This window comes from Bufo bufo, chromosome 6 (assembly GCF_905171765.1).
Source record: "Bufo bufo chromosome 6, aBufBuf1.1, whole genome shotgun sequence".
In the NCBI taxonomy this organism is placed as follows: domain Eukaryota; kingdom Metazoa; phylum Chordata; class Amphibia; order Anura; family Bufonidae; genus Bufo; species Bufo bufo.
Genome location: NC_053394.1, coordinates 363,904,067 through 363,930,744, shown reverse-complemented (window position 1 = coordinate 363,930,744; position 26,678 = coordinate 363,904,067). Strand labels below are relative to the sequence as shown.

At 45.3% G+C, this 26,678-nt stretch overlaps 1 protein-coding gene across 3 annotated transcripts in view; it reads left to right on the top strand.

Moving 5' to 3' along the window:
- Positions 1 to 26,678, top strand: part of CARD14 (caspase recruitment domain family member 14) — a 99,811-nt gene that overhangs the window by 45,021 nt on the left and 28,112 nt on the right. For all 3 annotated transcript variants that reach the window (XM_040435113.1, XM_040435114.1, XM_040435115.1), the window contains exons 4-13: positions 1,320 to 1,645; positions 2,943 to 3,095; positions 5,610 to 5,729; positions 8,820 to 8,945; positions 9,578 to 9,730; positions 11,345 to 11,467; positions 11,801 to 11,898; positions 17,851 to 17,924; positions 20,981 to 21,044; positions 21,593 to 21,779. In XM_040435113.1, the coding sequence (XP_040291047.1) occupies positions 1,320 to 1,645; positions 2,943 to 3,095; positions 5,610 to 5,729; positions 8,820 to 8,945; positions 9,578 to 9,730; positions 11,345 to 11,467; positions 11,801 to 11,898; positions 17,851 to 17,924; positions 20,981 to 21,044; positions 21,593 to 21,779 (1,424 nt within the window). The remainder of the gene's footprint in view (positions 1 to 1,319; positions 1,646 to 2,942; positions 3,096 to 5,609; positions 5,730 to 8,819; positions 8,946 to 9,577; positions 9,731 to 11,344; positions 11,468 to 11,800; positions 11,899 to 17,850; positions 17,925 to 20,980; positions 21,045 to 21,592; positions 21,780 to 26,678) is intronic.

The window sequence follows — 26,678 nt, the reverse complement described above, 5'->3', positions numbered from 1 at the left end:
GTAAAAGTAGCCTGAGCGGATCCGTCCAGACTTTACATTGAAAGTCAATGGGGGACGGATCCGTTTGAAGATTGAGCCATATGGTGTCATCTTCAAACGGATCCGCCCCATTGACTTACATTGTAAGTCTGGACGGATCCGCTTGCCTCCGCACGGCCAGGCGGACACCCGAACGCTGCAAGCAGCGTTCAGGTGTCCGCCTGCTGAGCGGAGCGGAGGCTGAACGCTGGCAGACTGATGCATTCTCAGCGGATCCGCGTCCACTGAGAATGCATTAGGGCTGGACGGCTGCGTTCGGGGCCGCTTGTGAGACCCTTCAAACGGAGCTCACGAGCGGACACCCGAACGCAGGTGTGAAAGTAGCCCTTTGTTGCCAATCTCCCTCTCAGGAGTAGAGCGTATACACAGTATAATTACATCATTGGTGCAGGAGAATATTCATATCTGTGCGGCCACATTGCCTGCTTCCTTATCAAGGCTCTTTCTAAATGTACCTAACTAAGGCCTCATGCACACGACCGTATGGCTTTTTCAGTGTTTTGCGGTCCGTTTTTCACAGATCCGTTGTTCCGTTTTTTGTTTCCGTTGTGTTTCCGTTTCTGTTCCGTTTTTCCGTTCCGTTTTTCCGTATGGCATATACAGTATACAGTAATTACATAGATGAAATTGGGCTGGGCATAACATTTTCAATAGATGGTTCAGCAAAAAACGGAACGGAAACGGAAGACATACGGATGCATTTCCGTATGTGTTCCGTTTTTTTGCGGACCCGTTGACTTGAATGGAGCCAAGCACCGTGATTTGCGGACAAGAATAGGACACGTTCTATCTTTTCACGGTACGGAAATACTGAAATACTGAAACGGAATGCACACGGAGACACTTCAGTATTTTTTGCTGAACCATTGAAATGAATGGTTCAGTATATGTTCCGCATACTGAACTACAAAAACGGCCAGTATACTGAACGTAAAATACTGTCGTGTGCATGAGCCCTAAGGCTGAGGCTCCTATTCCTAAATATCTCTCCCTGCCTTGATCATAAGATCGGAGTGCCTGACCATTCCAACTAGAAGGACTATATTATTTAAAAAGCACAGCGCAGCTCCCCCGACATGTTTCGCCACAGCACGGCGTCCTCAGGGGGTTGATAGTAACTCCATACCCCCCGAGGAAGCCGAACTGCAGCGAAACATGTCGGGGGAGCTGCTTTGGTTCTCCTCTGGGCAGTGCCGTTCCTAGCACCAATGCAGCATATTACATACGTTTTATTACATATGGTCATCACCCCTATCAATATGAATGTGCCCTATCCGCAGGACTTATAGACAGCAGCCAGCTGAGCGCCTTCCTCATGAACACGCTGAGCAGTCTCCAGGAGGAGCTGATGCAGGAGAAACAGCTCAAGGGGACGTTACTCCACCATCTGCACAAAATGCGTGAAAAGCAACAGCAGCTGAAAGAGGAAGGAGAGTGCATGCGAAGTATGGAGCACGAGAACCAGCGCCTCCGCAGAGAGATGGATGCCCAGAGCCAAATGCTGAGCAAACTGAAAGATGAGCAGTACGAGCTGTCTATGCGCTACTCGCACGCCTTGCAGGAGAAGGACGCCGTACAGGGCAGGAACAGCGACCTGCAGGAACAGGTCGGCAGCTGATTATTTTATACACGGCCTGTCTTGCCCTTAGCCAATCACAGCATAGGATACAAAATGAAAGCTGTGCTGTGATTGGGCAACAAAGAGATTTTTTTTCTTTTACACACTTTTCTCCTCATAGTTTTGGATGGGCCATCTTGAAATATGGCGGCAGAAAACCTGTTGAGTATTAAAGGGGTTTTCCGAATTTTTTATACAGATGACTTATCCTCTGGATAGGTCACCAGTATCTGATCAGTTGGAGTCCGACAACCTGGACCACCGCCTATCAACTGATCTGGTGACCGCCACTGTACATCTAAACCCAGGGGCGTAGCTATAGGGGGTGCAGAGGTAGCAGTCGCTACCGGGCCCAGAAGCCTGAGGGGCCCAAAGACTCTTGTGCCACATAAGAAGACACTGGTATTAGAGAAAGTGCATTCTGGTCAAGTTACCCCTCTGGCTGGGGTTAGGGTCAAGAATTTGGCGGGGAAGGTGTCGCCATTTCAATTTTTGCCTCAGCCAGTAGAAAGGCAATGTGCTTCCCTGCCCTGGCCACAAAGCACTGAGGGAAGGGGGGCCCAAGCTGAACTCTTGCACCCGGGCCCATGAGCCTTTAGCTACGCCCCTGTCTAAACCAACTCATAGTGCATGAGTACTATGGCATGGGAAATTGTAAGGGCAGATTAGATAATTCTGGTACCCCAAGCAAAGTTATGTCTGGGGCTCCCATGGCAGCGACAAGCTCCGCTCCTTCACATCGTTAAGTTTTGCCCCCGTCCCATTGCACCACTAAACTCCACCCCTGTCAGCCTGCTCCCATTAACCCGCTAAGACCCATTTTCTGTTTTTTAGTGCAGCCTGGGTACTTCTTCATGTACCCAAGTACAGATGAACCAGCATGTCGGCCCTTTAGTTTTTTTTTAGTTTTTTTATCTGCTGCTTATGACCAGCAGGGGGCCCCTTGATGTCTGGGGCTCCAAAACTTTGCTTGATTTGCGTAAAGTCCATCACTTCCTATTGTCCTCCTGGGTCAGCCAGAGGGTATTACGGCACATGCTTGGGGGGAAGGGGGGCGGTTTACGATATTTTTTTTTCCACCTATACACCTTAATGTTGCTGAATTTTTTTTATAGTACATTTTTGCAATTCTTTCTGCATTTAAAAACAAAAACTGAAACAAGACCCTAGACTAAATACTTTATGATGTGTAAAAACACTTCTATATAGCCGTGCTGTCTCGTCCCGCTGTGACTGTACAGTTGGATCTGCTGTAACTTCAAATTTTTTTCTGTGGACCTTTCAGCTGTATTTGGTGAAGGAGGAGCTGCATAGGGTTAAAATGGAGCTGCAGGTAGCTCAGAGCTGGACCTCCCGAGTTAAGTGTGAAGAAGAGTTGGAAGTTCTGCAGAAGGAGAACAGGATGCTGAAGGAGAAGCTGGAAGGACAGAACAAGCTGGTGAGACATGATGAGTACCATGTTTGTGGCCTATAAGACACATTTTAGCAGGATATGACTACATGCACACAAACGTATTTTGTTTCCATGTCCGTTAGTTGTTTTTTTTACGGATTGGATGAGGATTGTAATGAACCCCAAGGTTTACTGCAGGGAACTGTATTATTATTATTATGGAGAGTGGATTTAAAGGGGTCAGTCAAAAGTAATTATTACCTATCAGCTGGATAAGTGATAAATGCTGTATTGTTAGGGGTCTGACCCTGGTTCCACATTTCTGCCCCAGCTATGTTCCCTGACACCCTCAAAAAATATCGCAGCCATAATCCTCCCCCCCATGTCCACCTCTCTACCCATAAGTATAGTCTGACTTTTTTTTTTCTATCTACCCCTTTATTTTCTGCCTTGTCCTCCCTCCACATCCTTCCGTCTCATAGCTGACATACTGTAGATTTTAATTTCTGGTGCATGGTCAGATTAAGATGTGAGAGATCTTTTAAAGGGCATCTGTCGGCAAACTTATGAAACTGGTTTTTGGCAGCTCAAGGCATCTAGTCCCATGTTCATATGTGCCAGCATTGCTGAGCATTAGGAGCAACGGGGGTGGTGCCATTACACCTAGAGGCTCTGCTCTCTCTGCAACTGCCACGACCTCTCCACTTTGATTGACAGGGCCAGGCGTGAGGATGTTTATACTGCCTGGCCCTGTCCATCAAAGTCTATGGAGATGATGGAATCCTCTTTGCTCTGGCTGTACTCTTGATTGATGATAGCCAAAAATGGAACCAAGGTCTTTACGGCTGCCGAAACAGTGTGGTCTGCTACTCATGTATTTTGTCACAGTGTGGAGTGCAAGCAGCTTTTTAAGAAAAAGAAAATTCCTGGTATTACTGCCCTCTATGTTTTCCTGTGCAATTGTTTACGTAGAAAACTATTTAACCTGATGATATTAGGCCTCATGCTCACCACCGTGCCTGTTTTGTGGTTTGCAAACCCGCGGATCCACAAAATATGGATGCGTTCCGTGTGCCATCCGCCTTTCTTTGTGGACCCATTGACTTCAAGGGGTCCCATGGTCTGCATGTTGCGGACATATTCTGTCTTTTTTGCCGAATGGACATACGGATACAGAAAGCGCACAGATGATCTTTGTATGTCCATTCCGGAAAAAGGATAGCCCATGTCCTATACTTGGCCTCAAAATGTGAACCACGGACCCAATCAACAATGGTTCCACAAAAAAAGGGGAAGCAACACGGATGATATCCGTATTTTGCAGATCCGCAATTTGCAGACCGCCCCATGCATGAGGCTTCAAGGTCATTACACATGTAGAGTTTGCCTTGCATTTTGGTTGTGATTTTTGGTAAAACAATTAAAAAATGCTGCAGCAGAGTTATCACAGGGGCTCAGGCTGGAGGATCAATGTGGTGCAGGGGTAGAAGTTTTGTCTTACTCTATACCATGGATGCCCAACCAGTGGCCCTCCAGCTGTTGCAAAACTACAACTCCCAGCATGCCCGGACAGCCTACAGCTATCAGCCAACAGGAGGGCATGATGGGAGTTGTAGTTTTACAAAAGCTGGAGGGCCGCAGGTTGAGCATCCCTGCTCTATACCAACTATAGGTTTACTTATTTTGAGCTAAAATTCAATGCCAGGATTGTGGTGCAATCTAAGGCCTCATGCACACAACCGTTGTTTGGGTCCGCATCCGAGCCGCCGTTTTGGAGGCTCGGATGCGGACCCATTCACTTCAATGTGTCCGCATCCGTGGCTCCGTTCTGCGGCCTCACTAAAAAAATATAACAGGCATTTATATTGCCGGCGCCCGTTCAGTTCCGCGTGTTGCGGAAGGCAACACGGGCGGCTTCCGTTTTTTGCGGATCCGCGGTTTGCAGACCGCAAAAAACGGCACGGTCGTGTGCATGAGGCCTAAGCCTCATTCACACGTCAGTGTTTTGGTCGGTGATTTCCATCAGTGATTGTGAGCCAAAACCAGGATTGGAGCCTCCACAGACATAAGGTACAAGGGAAATATCTGCTCCTGTTCTGTCTTTAGAGCCGCACCTGGTTTTGGCTCAAAATCCCTAATGGAAATCCCTGACCAAACACTGACGTGTGAATGAGGCTTTAGGTGCAAACCAGCGCATCTTAGGTCACTCCCTTTCCTGTAGCCACACAACTCTTGCCTGATAAGCCATGCCCCTTTTCAGACTAGGTATAGAAACTATCTCTAATCCTAGATTCAAACTGCCATTTTTTTTAACCAATTTACATCAAAATCTAAGTGCACTCACATTAGTAAATGTAGGTCAATGACACGTTGCTACATTTGAAGGCTAATGCATGAGAATATGTGCATAAGGCCTAAAATGTAGCAAATTGCCCAAAATACCTGAAGCATTTATCTGAAAATATAAATTCTGGTTTGCGGGTGTTTACGGATATACGGTTTGTACTATACAGTATATGTCCTATTTCTTTGCTGCTCATTTTGTATTTATGACCCAAGGTGGAAATGGATGGATCAAACCAGAGGTCCAATGAAACATTACCCGATTCAGAAAGGTTAAGGGTTCAGCTTACGACAGCCAAAAAGAAAATTGCCGCTGGCGAGGCATCTGAAAAGCTGGTAAGTCTATGCACTCTTTCATGCTTTCTCGGTCAGGATCGCAGTATAGCGGTGATCCCAGAGAAATGAATAGGATCCTGTTCATTTCTATGAGATCATCGCCACTCTCCAATATGGCCGCGACCAGTGTTGCCGTCTAGGCCTAGTCTCAGGCCTCTTTCACACGAGCGTGACGGATTAGGTCCGGATGTGCTCAGGGTGTGTTTAGTGAAACTCACACCATTTTGCAAGCAAGTTCAGTCAGTTTTGTCTGCAATTGCGTTCGGTTCCGTTTTTTCAGCGTGAGTGCAATGCGTTTTGATGCGTTTTTCAATGCGTTTTGAAGGCTTACAAACAACATCTTTGGGCAACCATCAGTGAAAAACGCATTTCATCCGCACTTGCTTCGGGATGCAATGCGTTTGTCACTGAAGCCCTATTCACTTCTATGGGGCCAGGGATGCGTGAAAAACGCAGACTATAGAACATGCTGCGTTTTTCACGCACCGCAGAACTGATGCGTGAAAAAAAACGCTTATGTACGCAGACCCATTGAAATGAATGGGTCAGGATTCAGTGCGGGTGCTATGCGTTCACGTCACGCATTGCACCCGTGCGGAAAACTCGCTCTTGTGAAAGGGGCCTTAATGTCTGCTTAGGACATATTCACATGTAGGCTTCAGGTGTGGTTAATACTGTACCCGCAATCAATCTTTCATCTCCACCCCCTCCACTATACCACACTATTCCTTGACCCTCATTCTCCTCTCCCACGCCTCCCATCTCCCCCCCCCCCCCCCACACTCTCCGAAATCTCAATTTTGTGACTTAATACAGTTGATGTATTGTATTTATCTGTTGTGTAATATTTCTATCTGTTACATGTAATGAGTCCTGATTTACATTCTAAAATAAATTAAAATCATTGTTCAAAATTTAAAAAAAAAACTGTATCAAAGCCGTATCAGGAAAAAGGCAAGAGGGTTTGCCACGTTTTTTTTTTTTATGCGGTTGTAGTTTTTACAGATATAACACATTTATTTAAAGGGAACCTGTCACCAGGATTTTGTGTATAGAGCTGAGGACATGGGTTGCTAGATGGCCGCTAGCACATCCTCAATACCCAGTCCCCATAGCTCTGTGTGCTTTTATTGTGTAAAAAAAAACGATTTGATACATATGCAAATTACCCTGAGATGTGTCCTGTTCCTGACTTATCTCACGTACAGGACACATCTCAGGTTAATTTGCATATGTATCAAATCAGTTTTTTTACACAGAGTTATGGGGACTGGGTATTGCGGATGTGCTAGCGGCCATCTAGCAACCCATGTCCTCAGCTCTATACCCAAAATCCAGGTGACAGGTTACCTTTAACAAGTTTCAAATTTAAAAAAACTGCAACAAAAAACATGGCAAAAACTGCTGCTTTGCTTCCAATGCTGTTAAATGCAGTTTAAAGGGGTTCTCTGGGCTCTCCTATATTGATGGCCTATCCTCAGGATAGGTCATCAATATCAAATCAGCAGGGTTCCGACTCCTGGCACCACCACTGATCAGCTGTATGAGGAGATGGTGCGCGAAGTGTGCACATGCCGTTTCCCATCTCTCTTCCTGTTCGCTGCTGCTTTGCCATAGACAGCAGCGGTAAACAGGAAGAGAGAAAGGAAACGGCCAGGTGTCGGACCCCCGCCGATCTAATATTGATGACCTATCCTGAGGATAGGTCATCAATATAGGAGAGCCCGGGGAACTATATGTTCTTAAGTTTTTTTTCCCATGTTAAGAAATTACATGGATATACAGTCATGGCCATAAATGTTGGCACCCCTGAAAGAGACCTGGAGCAGTTTGCTAAGGAAGAGTGGTCCAAAATTCCGGGTGAGAGGTGTCAGAAGTTTTTTTATGGTTATAGGAAGCAACTGATTTCCGTTATTTTTTCCAAAGGGTGTGCAACCAAATATTAAGTTAAGGGTGCCAATAATTTTGTCAGCCCATTTTTGGAGTTTGGTGTGACATTATGTCTAGCTTTTTTTCCTCCCTTTTTTGTTTTTTTTCCAATACACACAAAGGGAATAAACATGTGTATAGCAAAACATGTGTTACTGCAATACTTTTCTGTGAGAAATACTTCATTTGTTTGAAAAATGTCAGGGGTGCCAACATTTACGGCCATGACTGTAGTTATTTCTACATCAGTTTGTAGTGTTTTTTGTTTAATGATATTCTTATTTTATTCTGGACTGCATGAATGAAGGTCACATCTGTTAGAAAAAAAAAAAAAAAGGAAACCTTTGCATGAGGTGTCCTTAAAGGGGTATTCGCATCTCGGACATGGCATATGCACAGAATGAGTTCACATCACTATTTAGCTTTCTGTTCTTCTAAAATATCAGAAGAACAGAAAAAAACGGATCCTTTATTTTGAGCATGAGTTGTGCTCACCATCAGTTTGCAATAAAAATAACTGATCCGTCTTTTTTTGAGCATCAGTTATGATCAGTTTGCATCAGTTTATGTCACTTCCAACAGAGTTATTTTTGATGGGAGAAAAAAGTGTAGCCGAAACCCAGCATTTTATGCCAAAAATCAGCCGGACCTCATTGCAGTCAATGGGGATCCGGTGGAGAGGTAGAGAATCAGGCAAGACCAGACCGGTGGGATCCGTAGTGTCTGAACAGCCATACGGAGATGTGAACGAAGCCTTAGGGTACTTTCCCACTAGCGGCAAGGATCTCCGGCAGGCTGTTCTGGTGTGTGAATAGCCTGTCGGATCCGTGCTGTCGCTAGTGCACGCGTGCCCCTGGACTACCTCTCTGGCCCTATTGACTATAGTGGGGGCGGGCCGAAGTTCCGGTGGCAGCATGGCAAACATGTCGAGAGGCGGCCGGAATAAAACTACGGCGGCCGGAGTTCCTTGACGCTAGTGCCTAGCACAAATGACTGATAGAGTCAGGGATTGACATCTGTCTCTAGAGTGTGCAGCCCGCCAACCTTCTCTTGTCTGGCCAGCGGTGGTCAGGATCAGAGAAAATGTCATAAAAATTCTCTACCTGTTTGCATTGTCCGCGGGATAATTACACTGAAATTGTTGCGTTTGTTTGTTTTTAGTGGAAAGAGGAAAAAGAGACAATTCTTCAGGACTGTCGACATTTACAGAATAATTATGACATATTGAAGAAGAAAACTGAAGCCTTCCATGATCAGGTCGATGAACTGCAGAAGGAGCGTGACCAGGTACCAGTGTTGCCAATCTGATTTTTTTTATTTTTCTGTACAATTTATCCAAAAATCACAGACATGGAACATTTTTACAAACAAACTGGAAACCCAAAATGAACAACAAAGATTATTAGTAATTTGCGTAAATATTCTAATACAGCAGCATTTAGTTTAGAAGCACGGATCGGAATTCCATGGAAGAACTACGGAGTACTTTCGTGGTGTTTCTGGCCATGCCTCCGCACCGTAAAAAAAAGTGGTGCATGCTCTACTTTTTTGCGGTGCGGACCGTCGGATGCGGATCGCGGACCCCATTCAAGTGAATGGGTCCTCGATCTGCATGCGGCTGCCCCACGGTTGGTGCTGGTGCATTGCGGATCGCAATTTGCAGTCCACAGCACGGGCCCGGCCAGCACACGGTCGTGTGCATGAGCCCTTAAGATGTAACTTGCCTGAGAAAACTACCATAAGTTATCTTAAATCCATCACGCTTAAAAGTAGCAAACATGGCATAGAAAATAGCAAAAAACATCATCGCTTTGTACAAGCATGACCTTTTTGCCACCAATTTCTGGCACAAGTGGGAGGACAAATTCCCCCCACACGCACACCCCTTTGTTTAAATGCACTCTATTTCATTTGTGCAGGCATACAGAGCAAGAGACATGGTTCAAGCTGAGATTTTACAATTTCTAAATGAAAAGGATTCACTCAGAAAGCAAGTTATGAAACTTACTGAATGTAATTCAGAGCTTAAACAGCAGATTCGAAGTTTGGAGGAGCAGCTACAGATCTGGATGGTAAGATGACATTTGGTCATACAAACTTAGGCCTCATTCACACGTCTGTGATGACATCAGTGACAAGATGGTCAGTAGGTCACCCGTGAAGATGTCCGTGAGGGTTTTTAGCCTTTGTGTCTGTTTTTTGCCCTCCGTGTGTCATCCGTATTTCACGGACACTGCTCAGCTGAAAAATAATTTCAAGAGCATCTCCTAGCAATGATCTGTAAAACACGGACGAAACACGAATGCCATCCATGTCATGTCCGTGTTTTTTCATGGACATATAGACTATAATGGGCGTCATGGATCCGTAAACACTGACAAAAAAGGGCATGCTTCTGTAGCGTAACCCCGGAACCCCAGACCATGGTAAATCACTGATGTGCGAATGCACACATTAAAATCAATGGGTACATGTGCTGTTCATGGAGAACTGACATCTGAATAAGGCCTTACCTGGAAATGTTATATCTGTGGTAGCCGGGACAATTTTCACAGGAATTGACATGTACAAACAAAACTGAATTATATAATAAAAAATGATTTTAGATCAATATACCAGTATCTCCTGAATGTACACATCTGGTGAATCTGGGTGCCACCAAAAAGTATACACTCATAGCAGCTTCCATGCCATTTTGCATCAAACAACAATGTAAAAAAGTCCATATTTGATATCTGACCCCAGCAAAGTTTTAGGCCTCTTTCACGCAAGCAAGTTTTCTGTCCGGATGTGATGCATGTAGCATGAACTCTGCTTGTCCTGATCTTGGCCTGTTTCCCGACTTCAAGTGTCACCTAATCCTTGGTGCTTCAAACCAATGTCTCTGACCCCTGTGGGTCAGCTGCAAACTACACTGGGACTACTCCATGAGGTAGTGGCCTGGTTATTTTCCTGCAGCGAAGTCCACATCCCTGTACAGGGGTTAAAGGGTGAATACCAGGGAACCGCTAGGATAACGCCCTTAGGTTTAGCCCAAAGCCAAATTGGTTAGTTGGCACAGTGGTTTCATGCTCACTGTTACAGCATCTGGCACTCTATCTAAAGTTCCCATGTACTAATATGAGTGCCAGTTATTGTTTCATTCAACCTGGTGTGATATTGTCCCTGTGATGGATTAGCCTTGTTTTCTGACCCAGCTTTTCATCTGACTACACTTCTGGATTCGCCCTTCCTTGTCTACAGTGATTCTGACCCTGGCCTGCCTGACATGCCACTTGCCTTTGGCTTGTCATTTATAATACCTCCTAGTTGGACCCTGCAATGACTCTGTCTCTGAGACTGGATGTCATTGTGGCCTGACATTGTCTGATTCCCTCTATTAACCAGGCTTTGTTTCTGGCTTATTCTTCCCTTGCTTGCTCCTCTGGTTAGCGACTACTCTATAGATGCAACCAGTGAAATCCAAGCAGTAAAGACCGAATCCCTGTGTAGGGGTTAAAGGGTGAAGACCTGGGAGTCCTAAAGACCCTAATAACCAGAGTGGTCTTCCGAGTGCAAAAGCCCTATTGAAAGTAGGAGGGTTACAATTACACAGAGCTGAATTAACTTCCCAGATTTCTATGAGTTAGGGGGTAAAATATAAGATTCAGCTTCACTCTTTATTACTCTCTGCTTTTCTCGGACAGATGAGAAAAGACGTTCAAAAAGACGCCGAGCAAACGCCGTCTAAACATCAAAGGCTTGTGCGTATGGATGCAATTTGTCCTTCTGATGACGGTGACAAGGGCTCCTCTTGCAGCACATCTGAGGTTCGTGAAATTTTATAATGTCATTAATGTTTAATTTACCATAAATTACCTTTTTTAAGAATGTATTACGTAGATTAAAATTTGCTACAGTAGGCAGTTCATGTCGTGAATACGCATTTTGGCACAACGTCCTTAGTGAATAATCGACACAATTTATCATCGGTCATGATATTATCAGGAATCTAAAATTTAAAATGTATATTAATTATGAGATTGATCAAGTGATTGTTAATTGAATCATAAATCTCTTTAACTACGGTTTAATTCTTCCTACTGCAAATTGAGTTTTGACTTGCCGTAACATTTCATCATTATTTTGCGGTTCCGTTTTAGTCTTGGCAGGACCTCGGTTGCCAGGCAAACAGTGACCTCGCTGGACTTAATTCTTGCAGCTCCCTTGATGATGTTTGTATCTCTAGGCTTTCTAAAAGGTAAGTGGCTCAGACAGACCTAAAAGCAAGCTGTAAACCTAAGGATCTGCCCACAATGGGGAGCCCTTGTGCACCTACCTTTGCCAACCTTTACCTGGGCTGGTGGGAACGGGAAGTGGTTTTCGTTGAAGATGGAAACAGATGGGCCGGGCATATTAATTTATGGCTACGGTACATCGACTATGTGCTGATATTGTGGTCAGGGAGCACTGTGGAGTTTGACAGTTTCATGAAGGATCTTAATAAGAATGATCTGGGGCTGTACTTTACATCTGAGATCCACAAAGATCAGATCACCTTTCTAGACCTGACCATCTTCAGGGATCTGAATGGCAACTTATGTACATGGCTGTTTAGAAAAGAGACCGCCACTAACAGTCCCTTACAATGGTAGAGCTGCCACCCTATGGCCCTGAAAAAAGGCATCCCCAAAGGGCAATATTTGTGACTGCGTCGTAATTGTTCTAGGGTGGCGGATTATCATGTGGACGCAAGGGATCTACAAAACAGTTTCAAGAACAGAGGTTACCCACAACTGGTCCTGGCTAGGGCATATCAGCACTCGTTAGCAGTAAACCGGGATACATTTTTGGAACTGAAGATCAAAGTGTGTGATGATCAGATTCGTATCATTGGCACTTTTGATGAGGCACATGGGAACGTACGTGTGGATCTCACCCAGTATTGGGGCATTCAAAAATCTGACGCCGATGTTAGGCACCTTCTGGATGCCACCCCGGCAATTACATATCGCCGCGGCCGCAACCTCAGTGATAGGTTGGTGTGTAGTTTCCAACAATCCCCTCTAACAACAACCTGGCTCAATATACAACCTATGGGCACGTTTCGTTGTGGAGGTTGCGTAGCATGTGGGGCTATTGGGCCGGGTAACAGCTTCATCAGTACGGTGACACAGAGAAGGCTTGCCATTAAATCATTTATTAACTTCAAAACCAGAGGGGTCCTCTATCTGGCCACATGTGTGTGCGCCCTACAGTATTTAGGCAAGACGATCCGGGAGGTCCGGCGATGAATTGGGGAACGCCTCAATGATATCCAGAAAGGCTCGGATACTCCCATCGCACTCCATGTGAATGTGACTCATGACAGCAACATGGATGTCATAAAGTTTCAAGGGGTAGAAGTGATTAGAAGATCCCCGAGAGGAGGAGCCCCCGACTCAGTATATTCCGGCAAATAGTATTGATTGGCCGAATAATACACAGTAGCAAGTGGCCCTCCATCCGTCATAGGCGCTACAGCATATGTGCGTAGCGCATTAGTCCCTCATATGCCAGAAGGCGCCACAGCAGGCAGATTGGAGACTTGTATACAGTGTTTGGCTACAATGTGTAGATGTCTTTAGGTCAATAGTAGTTTTTTCTTTATTTCTTTTCCTTTCTATTTGGATGTGTCAAATCAAGTCCCTCTTATTCAATGATTTCATTTTAATAAATACCTAATAAAGTTTAGTGTTTTAATCTAATTATTCAATGTTTCTTTAGTGAAGATCTGCCCACACTACCATTAAGTTCACATTAAGTTCACACTACCATTAGGATTCCACAAAATCCTTGAACACAGACCTATGTGATTATATAATCAGTGGCCTACCTTCAATGGAGGCAGACCACGCAATTTAAAGTGGCCCTGGAAAAAAAAACTAAGTGGCCCCATTTTGTAGGCGGGTCCAAATTAACAGAAGGCGGGGCAACACAAGTAGACGGGGTCTGCAATATCATAGTGCAAAATACCATCTCAGCAGAACCAAAAAACAAAGTGTAGCACAATATACTGCCCCAAAAGGTAGCCCTCTGTGGTTGCCATCAATAGCTACCATCTTCTGTCCTCCTCCTCCAGTTGTCTATGGAGCAGCGGGCTTACGTGATGAGGTGCGGGCCACAGCAGTTGAATTCCAGAGGACATGTGCGGCCGCTGGCTGGGTACATGCAGGGCCGTCTTTAATATTGATTGGACCCTGGGCAAAAATTTACTTGGGCCCCCTGGATCCCGCCTTCCCACACCTTAGCAGGCAATCACGGCCTCCACCACAACACACACACAAAAAATCCACACATCTGGTAGAGTACAGTGAATGACTGTAAATACTTCCAGTTCTGAAGACTCCAGCGGCTCAGGATCAGTGCTCTGGGCAGCTGGGCTCAGGCTGGAAGTGGGCACCGCTCTGCAGGAAGGAGACCAGGGCTCGGCTCACCCTAGTGTTACAGTGCACCCCAGCACCCCACAGTATGCAGTATAGCACCCTATAGTATACAGCAACCCACAGTATGCAGTATAGCACCCTATAGTATACAGCACCACACAGTATGCAGTATAGCACCCCACACTATACAGTACCCCACAGTATATAGTAGAGCAGTATAGCAGCCCACAGTATACAGCACCCCAAACTATACATGATACAGGCCTCCACACTATACAGCCCCCCACACTATACAGTACAGCAGTATAGCACTCCACAATATACAGCACCCACAGTATACAGTATACAGCCCCCCACAGTATACAGTACAGCAGTATAGCACTACACAATATACAGCACCCACAGTTGACAGTATACAGCCCCCCACAGTATACAGCCCCCCACAGTATACAGTACAGCAGTATAGCACCCCACAATATACAGCACCCACAGTATACAGTATACAGCCCCCCACAGTATACAGTACAGCAGTATAGTACTCCACAATATACAGAACCCACAGTATACAGCCCCCACACTATACAGTACAGCAGTATAGCACTCCACAATATACAGCACCCACAGTATACAGCCCCCCACACTATACAGTACAGCAGTATAGCACTCCACAATATACAGCACCCACAGTATACAGGGCCCCACAGTATACAGCCCCCCACAGTATACAGGCCCCCACAGTATACAGCCCCCCACAGTATACAGGCCCCCACAGTATACAGGCCCCCACACTATACAGCACCCCACTATACAGTAGTTTACAGTATATTAGCATAACAGCCCCTTTTCCTGATGTAATCTTCACAAAAAAAGCTCCACAGTTAAGGCAAACTTCTACAGCAACACTCCTGGTAGAAAGGATTTTGATGACCTCATAGCCATGTGACCAGTAATATTGCTAGGTTACTAGTCACATGGTGATGATGTCATCTAAGGTCCTAGAGAATCACAGCTCTCACAGTATTCTGCCTGGAGTTCCGGCAGGCATGGCATGGCAGCACCCCCTGTGTAGCTGACAGCCTGACACCCGGGGCAGTGGCTAGCAGGGCTCAAGAGGCAGCTGCCTTGGGCCCCCCAGGAGCAACTGGGCCCGGGCCAGCTGCCCCTTTTGCCCCTTGTTAAAGACGGCCCTGGGTACATGAGTGCATGATTCCCACAACATTAATTACTGTTGAGAGCTCATTATGTACCCGGTCAGTGGAAGAGAGGAGGACTTGGGTGGCCCACTGGGCATCGGCCCACCGGAAAATTTCCCTGTAGGGTCTATGGCCAATCTGCCCCTGGCTAGGGGAACCGGGGGGAGAGGGGGCTTTGCATGGAACTCCTTCTTTTCCCGACAAGTAAATACTGCATTTTCATTGAACTACCACTAGGTGGAGGTCAATGCAAAGAGATTATTTCAGCCTCCATTCCAGTCAATGCTTCCAGTCAAACCCTGTAAATTCCTATGCACTGAGCTCCCCCTAGTGGTACATGCAGGCAGCCAGCTTTGTAATAGAAGGGAAGCAGATATATTCAATGTATTTTTGCCAGTTGTCTGGTATAAATACAGTACACTGAGAATGAGCATCTTTATGAAGCACCTATTTCACTTTTAGTGGGTGAGGCGGACATTTTTTTTTTCATTCAAATTTTTCCACCTAATAAAAAAATGTCAATTAGTAAGAAATCTGGGGCATTGCTCTTTGTGTTGCCTGAGAGCTCGTGTACTGGGAAACTGGATGGGGCAGGGGGGCCCATACTAAGTATTGCTGAGGGGCCCTATGGATATTATCATGATTACAGACTACATATAAACTGTCTGTAGTCTAGTCCTCCATCTACCTACCTACATTTGGTAGGTCTGTATGAATTAGAGGACAGTTGCTTCTTTTTTCTCCTGAGATGCTGTAACGGGGTTCCGAAGGCGCACTCGGTCTCCCATCAGCCGCAGACCTGCTGCTTAGCTTCGGGAGCGAGGATCTGTGTTTGACCTCATTCCCAGGGCGGCTTTGCTAGCTGGGAGGCTCCCTGCTCCTAGGTCTGCCTTGAGCGCCGAGCTGATCACTCGGTGCTCGACTGGTTGGTCTGTCGGTCATGTGACGCTGGCCACGTCACATGACCCTCACTCCCCACTATAAATACAGGCAGCCTGCTGGCCACAGGTTGCCTGTTAATTTAGGTTCCTGGCAGTTGTTGGATACCTGTGTACTTACCTGATCCTGTTCCCTGACGATCCTTTGCCTGCTCCTCCTGTACTGCGCATCCTTCCTGGTATATTGACCTCAGCTTCCACCTGACTATTCTTTGCGGACTCCTTTGGTACTTCTCGACTCTCCTGGTATTTATGACCACGGCTTCTCCTGACATTTCTTTGCTTATCCCTCTGTACTGCATTGTCCTCTTGGTTTTGACCCGGTCCGTTCACTATCCGTTATTTGTCTTGTCTGTCCTTCCCGCACGTATACTAAGTTAGGGACTGCCGTCCAGTTATCCCCTGTCATCAGGAGGCAAGTAGGCAGGGCCAGGGGTGAGGGTGGAGCGCAGTGGTCACTATCCTCCCCCCTGTGTGTGCGTGTACGTGACCGTTACAGATGCATTGGAATGATAATAATAATCTGTCTAATTTAAAGGGGTTCTGCACTTTGTTTAAACTGATGATCTATCCTCTGGATAGATCATCAGCATATTATCGGCGGGGGTCCGACACCCGGGACCCCCGCCGATCACCTGTTTGAGAAGGCAGTGGCGCTCCAGCAGCGGCGCTCCAGCAGCGGCGCTCCAGCAGCGGTGCTCCAGCAGCGGTGCTCCAGCAGCACCGCGGCCTTCTCACTGTTTACTGCAGGCCCAGTGACGTCATGACTAGTATCACTGGCCTGGGTGGGCCTAAGCTCTGTTCACTTGAATGGAGCTTAGCCCCGCCCAGGCCAGTTGATACAAGTCGTGACGTCACTCGGCCAGCGGTAAACAGTGAGAAGGCCGCGGCGCTGCTGGAGCGCCACTGCATTCTCAAACAGCTGATCGGCAGGGGTCCCAGGACCCCCGCCGATCAGATGCTGATGATCTATCCAGAGGATAGATCATCAGTTTAAACAAAGTGCAGAACCCCTTTAAGTTCTGATTTTCAGTGCATATAAGAATATGTCAATACTACATTAAGGGTACTTTCACACTAGCGTTTTTCTTTTCCGGCGCTGAGTTCCGTCCTAGGGGCTCAAATCCGGAAAAGAACTGATCAGTTTTATCCCCATGCATTCTGAATGGAGAGTAAGTCCTTCAGGATGCATCAGGATGTCTTCAGTTCAGTCTTTTTGACTGATCAGGCTTTTCAGAAAAACGTAGCATGCAGTATTTTTACCTCCGGCCAAAAAGCCTGAACACTTTGACTGAACGCCGGATCAGGCCTTTTTCCCATTGACTTGCATTAACGCCGGATCAGTCAAAACGGATCCGGCTTTCGCATGTTAAACCCGAAAAATGTGAAAAAAAAGTTAAAGTCCATAAATGGCGGATCCGTTTTTACCAATGCATTTTTTCATTGTGATCAAAATCCTGATCAGGATTCAAATGTAATCCGTTTTCACACGTTTTTCCGGATCCGGCGGGCAGTTCCGGTGTCGGAATTGAACGCCGGATTAAAACAACGCTAGTGTGAAAGTAGCCTAAAAAAAAAAGCAATTATGATATCAAGGAAATATAAAATAAGAAATGGTGCTCAATATATATATATATATTTATTTCCTTGCACTCAGTTGCTCCAATGAACTCCCCGATCTTCTTGAGGCAGAAAGAACAGAGGCAGACTTCGACTTTGAATATAAAAAAGGTAAACTGTTTTGACTAAAAAACAGAAATTAGTTTTGTTCACTTTGGCTCACGAGTCACAAAAATATCCCGTCCCCAAATCATGACTTTGGTACCAGATTTCAAGTGTGGATTGCCTTTATAAAGAGTGAGATTTAGTAAGCAAATTACCTCTGATCAGAATTGTCTGGCAAATTATATCAAAAAGTGGACTAAATCACATGTATGCTAAATGTATTATGTGTTTTAGGTATATTTTATGTCTACCCTCTATCTACCATGTGTGGGGCTATAGCTGGCCTTTCCTTTACCCAGAGTAAAGATTCAGTGTGACTCTACACAATGTCTCACACCTAGAATGTAACCGCCTGATTGCCACCCCACGTAAACACGGGAATTTATCAAGCCCTGCACTCCAGAAATCTGTCTATGAGGTCACTTGCACAAGTTTTTGTGACTAACTATGTTAAATGGGTTGGCCTATCTCATACATTGGGGGCATATTGCTAGGATGTCTGATAGGTTCTCCGTTCACTTCTATGAGGCTGACGGAAATAGCCAAGCCAGCACGGTCCGCTCTCCTTCACTTTGCGCCCTCTGTTCTAGAGCTAGATGCTAATCACAGAGGTGGGACCTGCACCTATTAGACATTGGGGGTATATCTCAGCAATATGCCCCAATGTATGAGATGGCTTAACACCTTTAATGAGTTTCACTCCAGAGTTATGACTACTAAAAAGTCGCAAAAAGTCCCAAAGCCACTACAGTAGGGAGATAACGTACAAATCTGAAGTAGCATTTCTAGACAAAAGTGTTAGGCTTATAGATGAGCCAAATTCAACAAACAATGTGCACTTTTTGATTACTCTGGCACAAAGTACGCTGACACAGACTTAAAATTTTACTCAATTTGCGTTAAAAAAACTTTTTTCAATTGGTCTTTATTAAAAAATGTTTGCAGTTTTTGTGATGGCTCATGTGAAGCCTTATCTTTTTGCACCAAGGGGCTTATTAGCATATCATAAAAAGCAAATTTTTCTCTGAATTGGGACCACAGATCAGGAGGGGAGGAAGTACATTGTATTCAGGGTGAAAGCACACATCTACAAATGGGTTAGCTTCAATTACTGGTACGAGCGGACACATTCCCTTTAAGGGGTTGTCCTGGTTCAGAGCTGAACCCACACATATCCTCTTCTTCGCCCAAGCAGCTCTGTATACACACTTACACAGAGAATGATATCCCCGGTGTACAACTATCAGTGACTGACAGCTATCTGTGCATCAACACTTACACTGAGAACGCTATAAATTACTGATAAAATCTCCCCCATGTACAACTATCAGTGACTGAGAGCTATCTCTGTATACACACTTATACGAGGAATGCTATCAGTCACGGATAACCCCCCTCCCCCCTCCATGTACAACTATCAGAGACGGACAGCTACCTATGGATACACACTTACACAGAGAATGCTATCAATCACAGATAACACCTCCCCTGTGTACAACTATCAGTGACTGACCGCTTTCTCTGTATACACACTTACACAGAGAAGGCTATCCCTGGTGTACAACTATTAGTGACTGACAGCTATCTGTGTATATTCACTTACACAGGTAATGCTATCAATCACTGATAACACCTCTCCCATGTACAACTATCAGTGACTGACGGCTATCTCTGTATACACACTCACACAAAGAATACTATCAATCACTGATAACACCTCCCTGCGTACAGCTATCAGTAACTGACAGCTATCTATGTATACACACTTAACACAGAGAATGCTATCAGTCACGGATAACCCCCCCCATGTACAATTATCAGTGACTGACATCTATTTATGTATACACACTTACACAGAGAATGCTGGCAATCACTGATAACACCTCCCTGTGTACAGCTATAGTGACTGACAGCTGTCTCTGTATACACACTTACACAGAGAATACTATCAATCACTGATAACATCTCCCCATGTACAACTATTAGCGACTGACATATATTTCTGTATACACACTTACACAGAGAATGCTATCAATCACTGATAACACCTCCCTGTGTACAGCTATAGTGACTGACAGCTGTCTCTGTATACACACTTACACAGAGAATACTATCAATCACTGATAACACCTCCCTGTGTACAACTATCAGTGACTGACAGATATCTCTGTATACACACTTACACATAGAATGCTATCAATGACTGATAACACCTCCCCATGTACAACTATTAGTGACTGACAGCTATATCTGTATACACACTTATACAGAGAATGTTGGCAATCACTGAGAACATCTCCCTGTGTACAACTATCAGTGACTTACAGCTACAGGGAGTTAGTCTGATTGCCTGATTGGAGTTGGGAAGGAATTTTTTATTCCCCTAAAGTGGGGAAAATTGGCTTCTACCTCACAGTTGTTGTTTTTTTGCCTTCCTCTGGATCAACTTGCAGGATAACTGGATGGACAAATGTCTTTTTTCGGCCTTATGTACTATGTTACTACTATGTTACTATCTATGTATACACACTTACACAGAGAATACTATCAATCACTGATAACACTTACCCCGTGAACAATGAAGTTCTCCTGCTCTTTATCATGAGGCTTGCAGATTGCACTGTATTTTGTGGTTAGAGGTATTGTAGCAAATTAATTTTCTTCTGCTGCCTAAAACTAAAAATCTATCCAACATGAATACAATTAGCAGTAAATATACTATAAAATGACCCCGAAATGACACAGTAAGGCCTATTGCATACGACCCTATGGCTTTTTCAGTGTTTTGCAGTTCGCAAAAAATACAGATGACATCTGTGTGCATTCCGTTTTTTGCGGAACGGAACATCTGGCCCCTAATAGAACAATACGATCCTTGTCTGTTATGCGAACAAGAATAGGACATGTTCTATATTTGAACGGAAAAACGGAAATACAGAAACAGAATGCATATGGAGTACATTCTGGGTTTTTTGCGGACCCATTGAAACGCAAAAAACGGAATGTAAACGGGAAAAAAACCGTTCGTGTGCATGAGGCCTAACCAGTATCTTTTGTTGTAGATCTTGAACTGTTATCACACATGGATATAAGTGAGAGAAGTTATGATATTGGTTGTCTTGAAAGGTTAGTAAATCACCTTTTTTAACCTAAAATAGTCTGTTGGATGTGTTCAGCCTTCCTCTGGATCAAAACTGCAGGATAACCAGTTGAAATAAATGGATGTTTTTTCCAGTGTTCCCAAAGCAAATGCAAAACAACTTCGTTCTTGGACTGGCCAGTACTGCTATAATGCCAAGTAGGACTAAGGCTGGGTTCACATTGCATTTAGCCCTCTGCTGGGCGTTCTGTCAGGGGTATACACCTAAATTCTCAAAAACTGCATTAAGACATATACCATGATGAATCCACTCACTTCAATAAGGCAAACAGAGTTCAGGATTGCGGTAATCTATGTACCCTGTCTGACCCATTTCTGTTCATTTCCTGTGGACTCTGCCTTATTGAAGTGAATGGATCCATGCATACATTTCAGACTTCTCATCAAATTGTGGTGTGAACAAAGCCTTATTTGTGATTTTTTTTGTTTTGTTTTAATGTCATTGTATTGTCCTGTAGATAGTTACATTTATATAAAATAATAGTTTTCCGTATTTTTCTACTTTACATTGCAGCCCTGTACGGAGGCGGTATGCTCAGAGAATGTCCAGTCGACTGACATCCATTGCTTTTCCGGGAGATGACCTGCTAAAACAAATAAGTATAATTGGGGGTAACAGAACAGGAATCTTTATCCATCAAGTTACCCCAAGGTCAGCTGCTGATGAAATGTCACTACTGCCAGGATACCAGATTATGGCGGTACGTAATTCTGTTCACTGTGGGGAAAGAATGTCATTTTATAGTAACAGCCAAATGGAAAATGGCATTTATCATGTAGTGGAAGTTAATACAAGCCACTTACAAATGTATTGTGATTGTCCATATTGCCTCCTTTGCTGGGTGGATTCATTATTCCATCACATTATACACCACTCGTATCCATTACATTATACACCACTGAATTCAGCTGCGAAAAAAATAAACAAGATTATACACTATACATATTATTTAAATGTTTTTTTTACATTAAATAAACACTCCCACAAAAAAATTTATTCTCTGACCGGTTAGAAAGGTCCATGATGTAAACGGTAGTGAAGGTTATCTTCTTACCAGTGACTGTATTTTTGAGTTATCCCCTCCCTTCTGATCCTCAGCTGTGTCATGTGACCAGCACTCTGATCTCCAACTGACACAGGACAGGAAGTCAGTTACTACTCAATTCATTCCTTTGAGACTGACATTGTGGCTCCCATAGGAATACATAGAGAAACTGACTTCCTGTCCACACATAAGATGTGTTATTTGGAAAGTCAGAGTGCTGGTCACATGACACAGCTGAGAAGCAGAAGGGAGGTTATAACTCACCAATACAGTCACTAGTACGAAGATTACCTCCACTACAGTTTACATCATGAACCTTTCTAACAGGTCAGAGAATAAAGATTTTTGTGGAAGGTCTACTTTAAAATATAAAATTAAAATGGTTTTTACATTTTTTTTTTACGTTTTTAAAATTCATATAGCGTGCAATTATTTTAAAGGGGGTCTCCAGGACTTTTTTGATTGCCTATCCTAAAGTGAATTTGAGCTGAGCTCCAGTAAAAAACTCCATCCACCATTTAATCGACAATGCTGTTTACTTCCAGCACGGAGCTACTCCCGAATAGCTGATCGATGGTGGATTGCGGCATATCAGATGCCTGCTGATCTAATATCCATTCCAGATGATAGGTCAATCTAAAGATACAGGAAAACCCATCTAATGTTTAAAGCATACATTGAATGGCATAAAAAAGAGGTGGAATTAGCTTCTCTATGCATTCTGCCAACAGTGTCTCTTATGGTGCCCATGCATTGCTCAGCTAGATTTATTTCAAGCTGCCAGCTCAAGGGGTATGTCCTTTGTCAGTGAGGGAGTCCTTTCTGCTGCAGCTCCCTCCTTATCACTGCTTGGGGGGGGTCCTTTCTCAGGCGGTGTGTCCATTCTGCTGTAGCTCTGTCCCACTAACTGTCACAGCTTCTAACAGAAGATATGGCTGGTGACAGCTGAAGATTTAAACTATGAGTGTATGACCACCTCAGTGTGGTGGACAGAGAAATAAAGAAAAGAAAAAATAGAACAAAAAGAAACAAAGAAACAAAAAGAACAAAAAATATTATTGAATAACTCAGTGGCTATACTAAATTTAATTACAATTACGGGCAGTTACAAAAGCATTCAGATTCAGGAGCCCCTTTAACCGCCTCCGGACCGCCGAACGCAGGATCGCGTTCCGGAGGCTGCAGCCCTGCGCAGAGTCACGCATATATGCGTCATCTCGCGAGACGCGAGATTTCCTGTGAACGCGCGCACACAGGCGCGCGCGTTCACAGGATCGGAAGGTAAGCGAGTGGATCTCCAGCCTGCCAGCGGCGATCGTTCGCTGGCAGGCTGGAGATGTGATTTTTTTTAACCCCTAACAGGTATATTAGACGCTGTTTTGATAACAGCGTCTAATATACCTGCTACCTGGTCCTCTGGTGGTCCCTTTTGCTTGGATCGACCACCAGAGGACACAGGTAGCTCAGTAATAAGTAGCACCAAGGAACACACTACACTACACCCCCCCCCCCGTCACTTATTAACCCCTTATTCACCCCTGATCACCCCATATAGACTCCCTGATCACCCACCTGTCATTGATCACCCCCCTGTCATTGATCACCCCCCTGTAAGGCTGCATTCAGATGTCCGTATGATTTTTACGGATCCACGGATACATGGATCGGATCCGCAAAACACATACGGACATCTGAATGGAGCCTTATAGGGTGGTGATCAATGACAGGGGGGTGATCACCCCATATAGACTCCCTGATAACCCCCCTGTCATTGATCACCCCCCTGTCATTGATCACCCCCCTGTCATTGATCACCCCCCTGTAAGGCTGCATTCAGATGTTCGTATGATTTTTACGGATCCACGGATACATGGATCGGATCCGCAAAACACATACGGACATCTGAATGGAGCCTTATGGGGGGTGATCAATGACAGGGGGGTGATCACCCCATATAGACTCCCTGATCACCCCCCTGTCATTGATCACCCCCCTGTCATTGATCACCCCCCTGTCATTGATCACCCCCCTGTAAGGCTGCATTCAGATGTCCGTATGTTTTTTACGGATCCACGGATCGGATCCACAAAAAACATACGGACATCTGAATGGAGCCTTATAGGGGGTGATCAATGACAGGGGGGTGATCACCCCATATAGACTCCCTGATCACCCCCCTGTCATTGATCACCCCCCTGTAAGGCTCCATTCAGACATTTTTTGGCCCAAGTTAGCGGAAATTTTTTTTTTTTCTTACAAAGTCTCATATTCCACTAACTTGTGTCAAAATATTAAATCTCACATGAACTCACCATACCCCTCACGGAATCCAAATGCGTAAAAATTTTTAGACATTTATATTCCAGACTTCTTCTCACGCTTTAGGGCCCCTAGAATGCCAGGGCAGTATAAATACCCCACATGTGACCCCATTTCGGAAAGAAGACACCCCAAGGTATTCGCTGAGGGGCATATTGAGTCCATGAAAGATTGAAATTTTTGTCCCAAGTTAGCGGAAAGGGAGACTTTGTGAGAAAAAATAAATAAAAATCAATTTCCGCTAACTTGTGCCAAAAAAAAAAAAATTCTATGAACTCGCCATGCCCCTCATTGAATACCTTGGGGTGTCTTCTTTCCAAAATGGGGTCACATGTGGGGTATTTATACTGCCCTGGCATTTTAGGGGCCCTAAAGCGTGAGAAGAAGTCTGGGATCCAAATGTCTAAAAATGCCCTCATAAAAGGAATGTGGGCCCCTTTGCGCATCTAGGCTGCAAAAAAGTGTCACACATCTGGTATCGTCGTACTCAGGAGAAGTTGGGCAATGTGTTTTGGGGTGTCATTTTACATATACCCATGCTGGGTGAGATAAATATCTTGGTCAAATGCCAACTTTGTATAAAAAATGGGAAAAGTTGTCTTTTGCCGAGATATTTATCTCACCCAGCATGGGTATATGTAAAAAGACACCCCAAAACACATTGCCCAACTTCTCCTGAATACGGCGATACCACATGTGTGACACTTTTTTGCAGCCTAGGTGGGCAAAGGGGCCCACATTCCAAAGAGCACCTTTCGGGTTTCACAGGTCATTTACCTACCGTATTTTTCGCCCCATAAGACGCACTTTTTCTTCCCCCAAAATGGGGGAGAAATGCCCCTGCGTCTTATGGGGCGAATGCTTGCCGTTTTACATCGCAAGCTGCGATGTAGGAGCGAGCGGGGACTCGGGGAGGGACTGGGAGGAGGATCTGGGGGCTGGCAATAGCGGCGGGGCGGTGCAGTCAGTGTAGTATAGCCCCGCCCCGCCGCTCCGGTATACTAATATAAGATGTCATATTCATTTATTGGTTATTAAACATGCCCCCTCAGTCCTATTACTACCTTACATCCTAATCGCATCTGTAGAATTCAGGCAGGCCAGGCGGGCGGCAGCGTAACTCTTGTCATGTGCCTGAATGAAGCCGGCAGGCAAGTGACGTCAGTGAGAGATGCGCCGGCCGCCCTGCTTGGGTTGCCTGAATTCTACAGAAGCGATTAGGATGTAAGGTAGTAATAGGACTGAGGGGGCATGTTTAATAACCAATAAATGAATATAACATCTTATATTTGTATACTGGCGGCAGCGGGGGGGGAAGGAGGCGGGGGCGATCTGTGGATGGCACAGTTATGGGCTGGGGGGGTCTGTGGATGTCACTGTTATGGGCTGGGGGCGATCTGTGGATGGCACAGTTATGGGCTGGGGGGGTCTGTGGATGGCACAGTTATGGGCTGGGGGGGGTCTGTGGATGTCACTGTTATGGGCTGGGGGGGGTCTGTGGATGGCACTGTTATGGGCTGGGGGGTCTGTGGATGGCACATATATAACAGTGCCACCCACAGATCCCCCCAGCCCATAACAGTGCCATCCGCAGATCCCCCCCTGTAACAGTGCCAGCCACAGATCCCCCCCTCTGTAACAGTGCCAGCCACAGATCCCCCTGTAACAGTGTCCGTCATCCACAGATCCCCCCCATAACAGTGCCCGTCATCCACAGATCCCCCCATAACAGTGTCCGTCATCCACAGATCCCCCCATAACAGTGTCCGTCATCCACAGATCCCCCCCATAACAGTGTCCGTCATCCACAGATCCCCCCCATAACAGTGTCCGTCATCCACAGATCCCCCCCATAACAGTGTCCGTCATCCACAGATCCCCCCCATAACAGTGTCCGTCATCCACAGATCCCCCCATAACAGTGTCCGTCATCCACAGATCCCCCCCATAACAGTGTCAGTCATCCACAGATCCCCAGTAATAGTGCCATCCACAGACCACCATTAGTTCCAAACCCACCAAATACACAGCACACCTTTTGGTTAAAAATATTTTTTTTCTTATTTTCCTCCCTAAAAACCTAGGTGCGTCTTATGGGCCGGTGCGTCTTATAGGCCGAAAAATACGGTACTTGCCACACATTAGGGCCCCTAGAATGCCAGGGCAGTATAACTACCCCACAAGTGACCCCATTTTGGAAAGAAGACACCCCAAGGTATTCCGTGAGGGGCATGG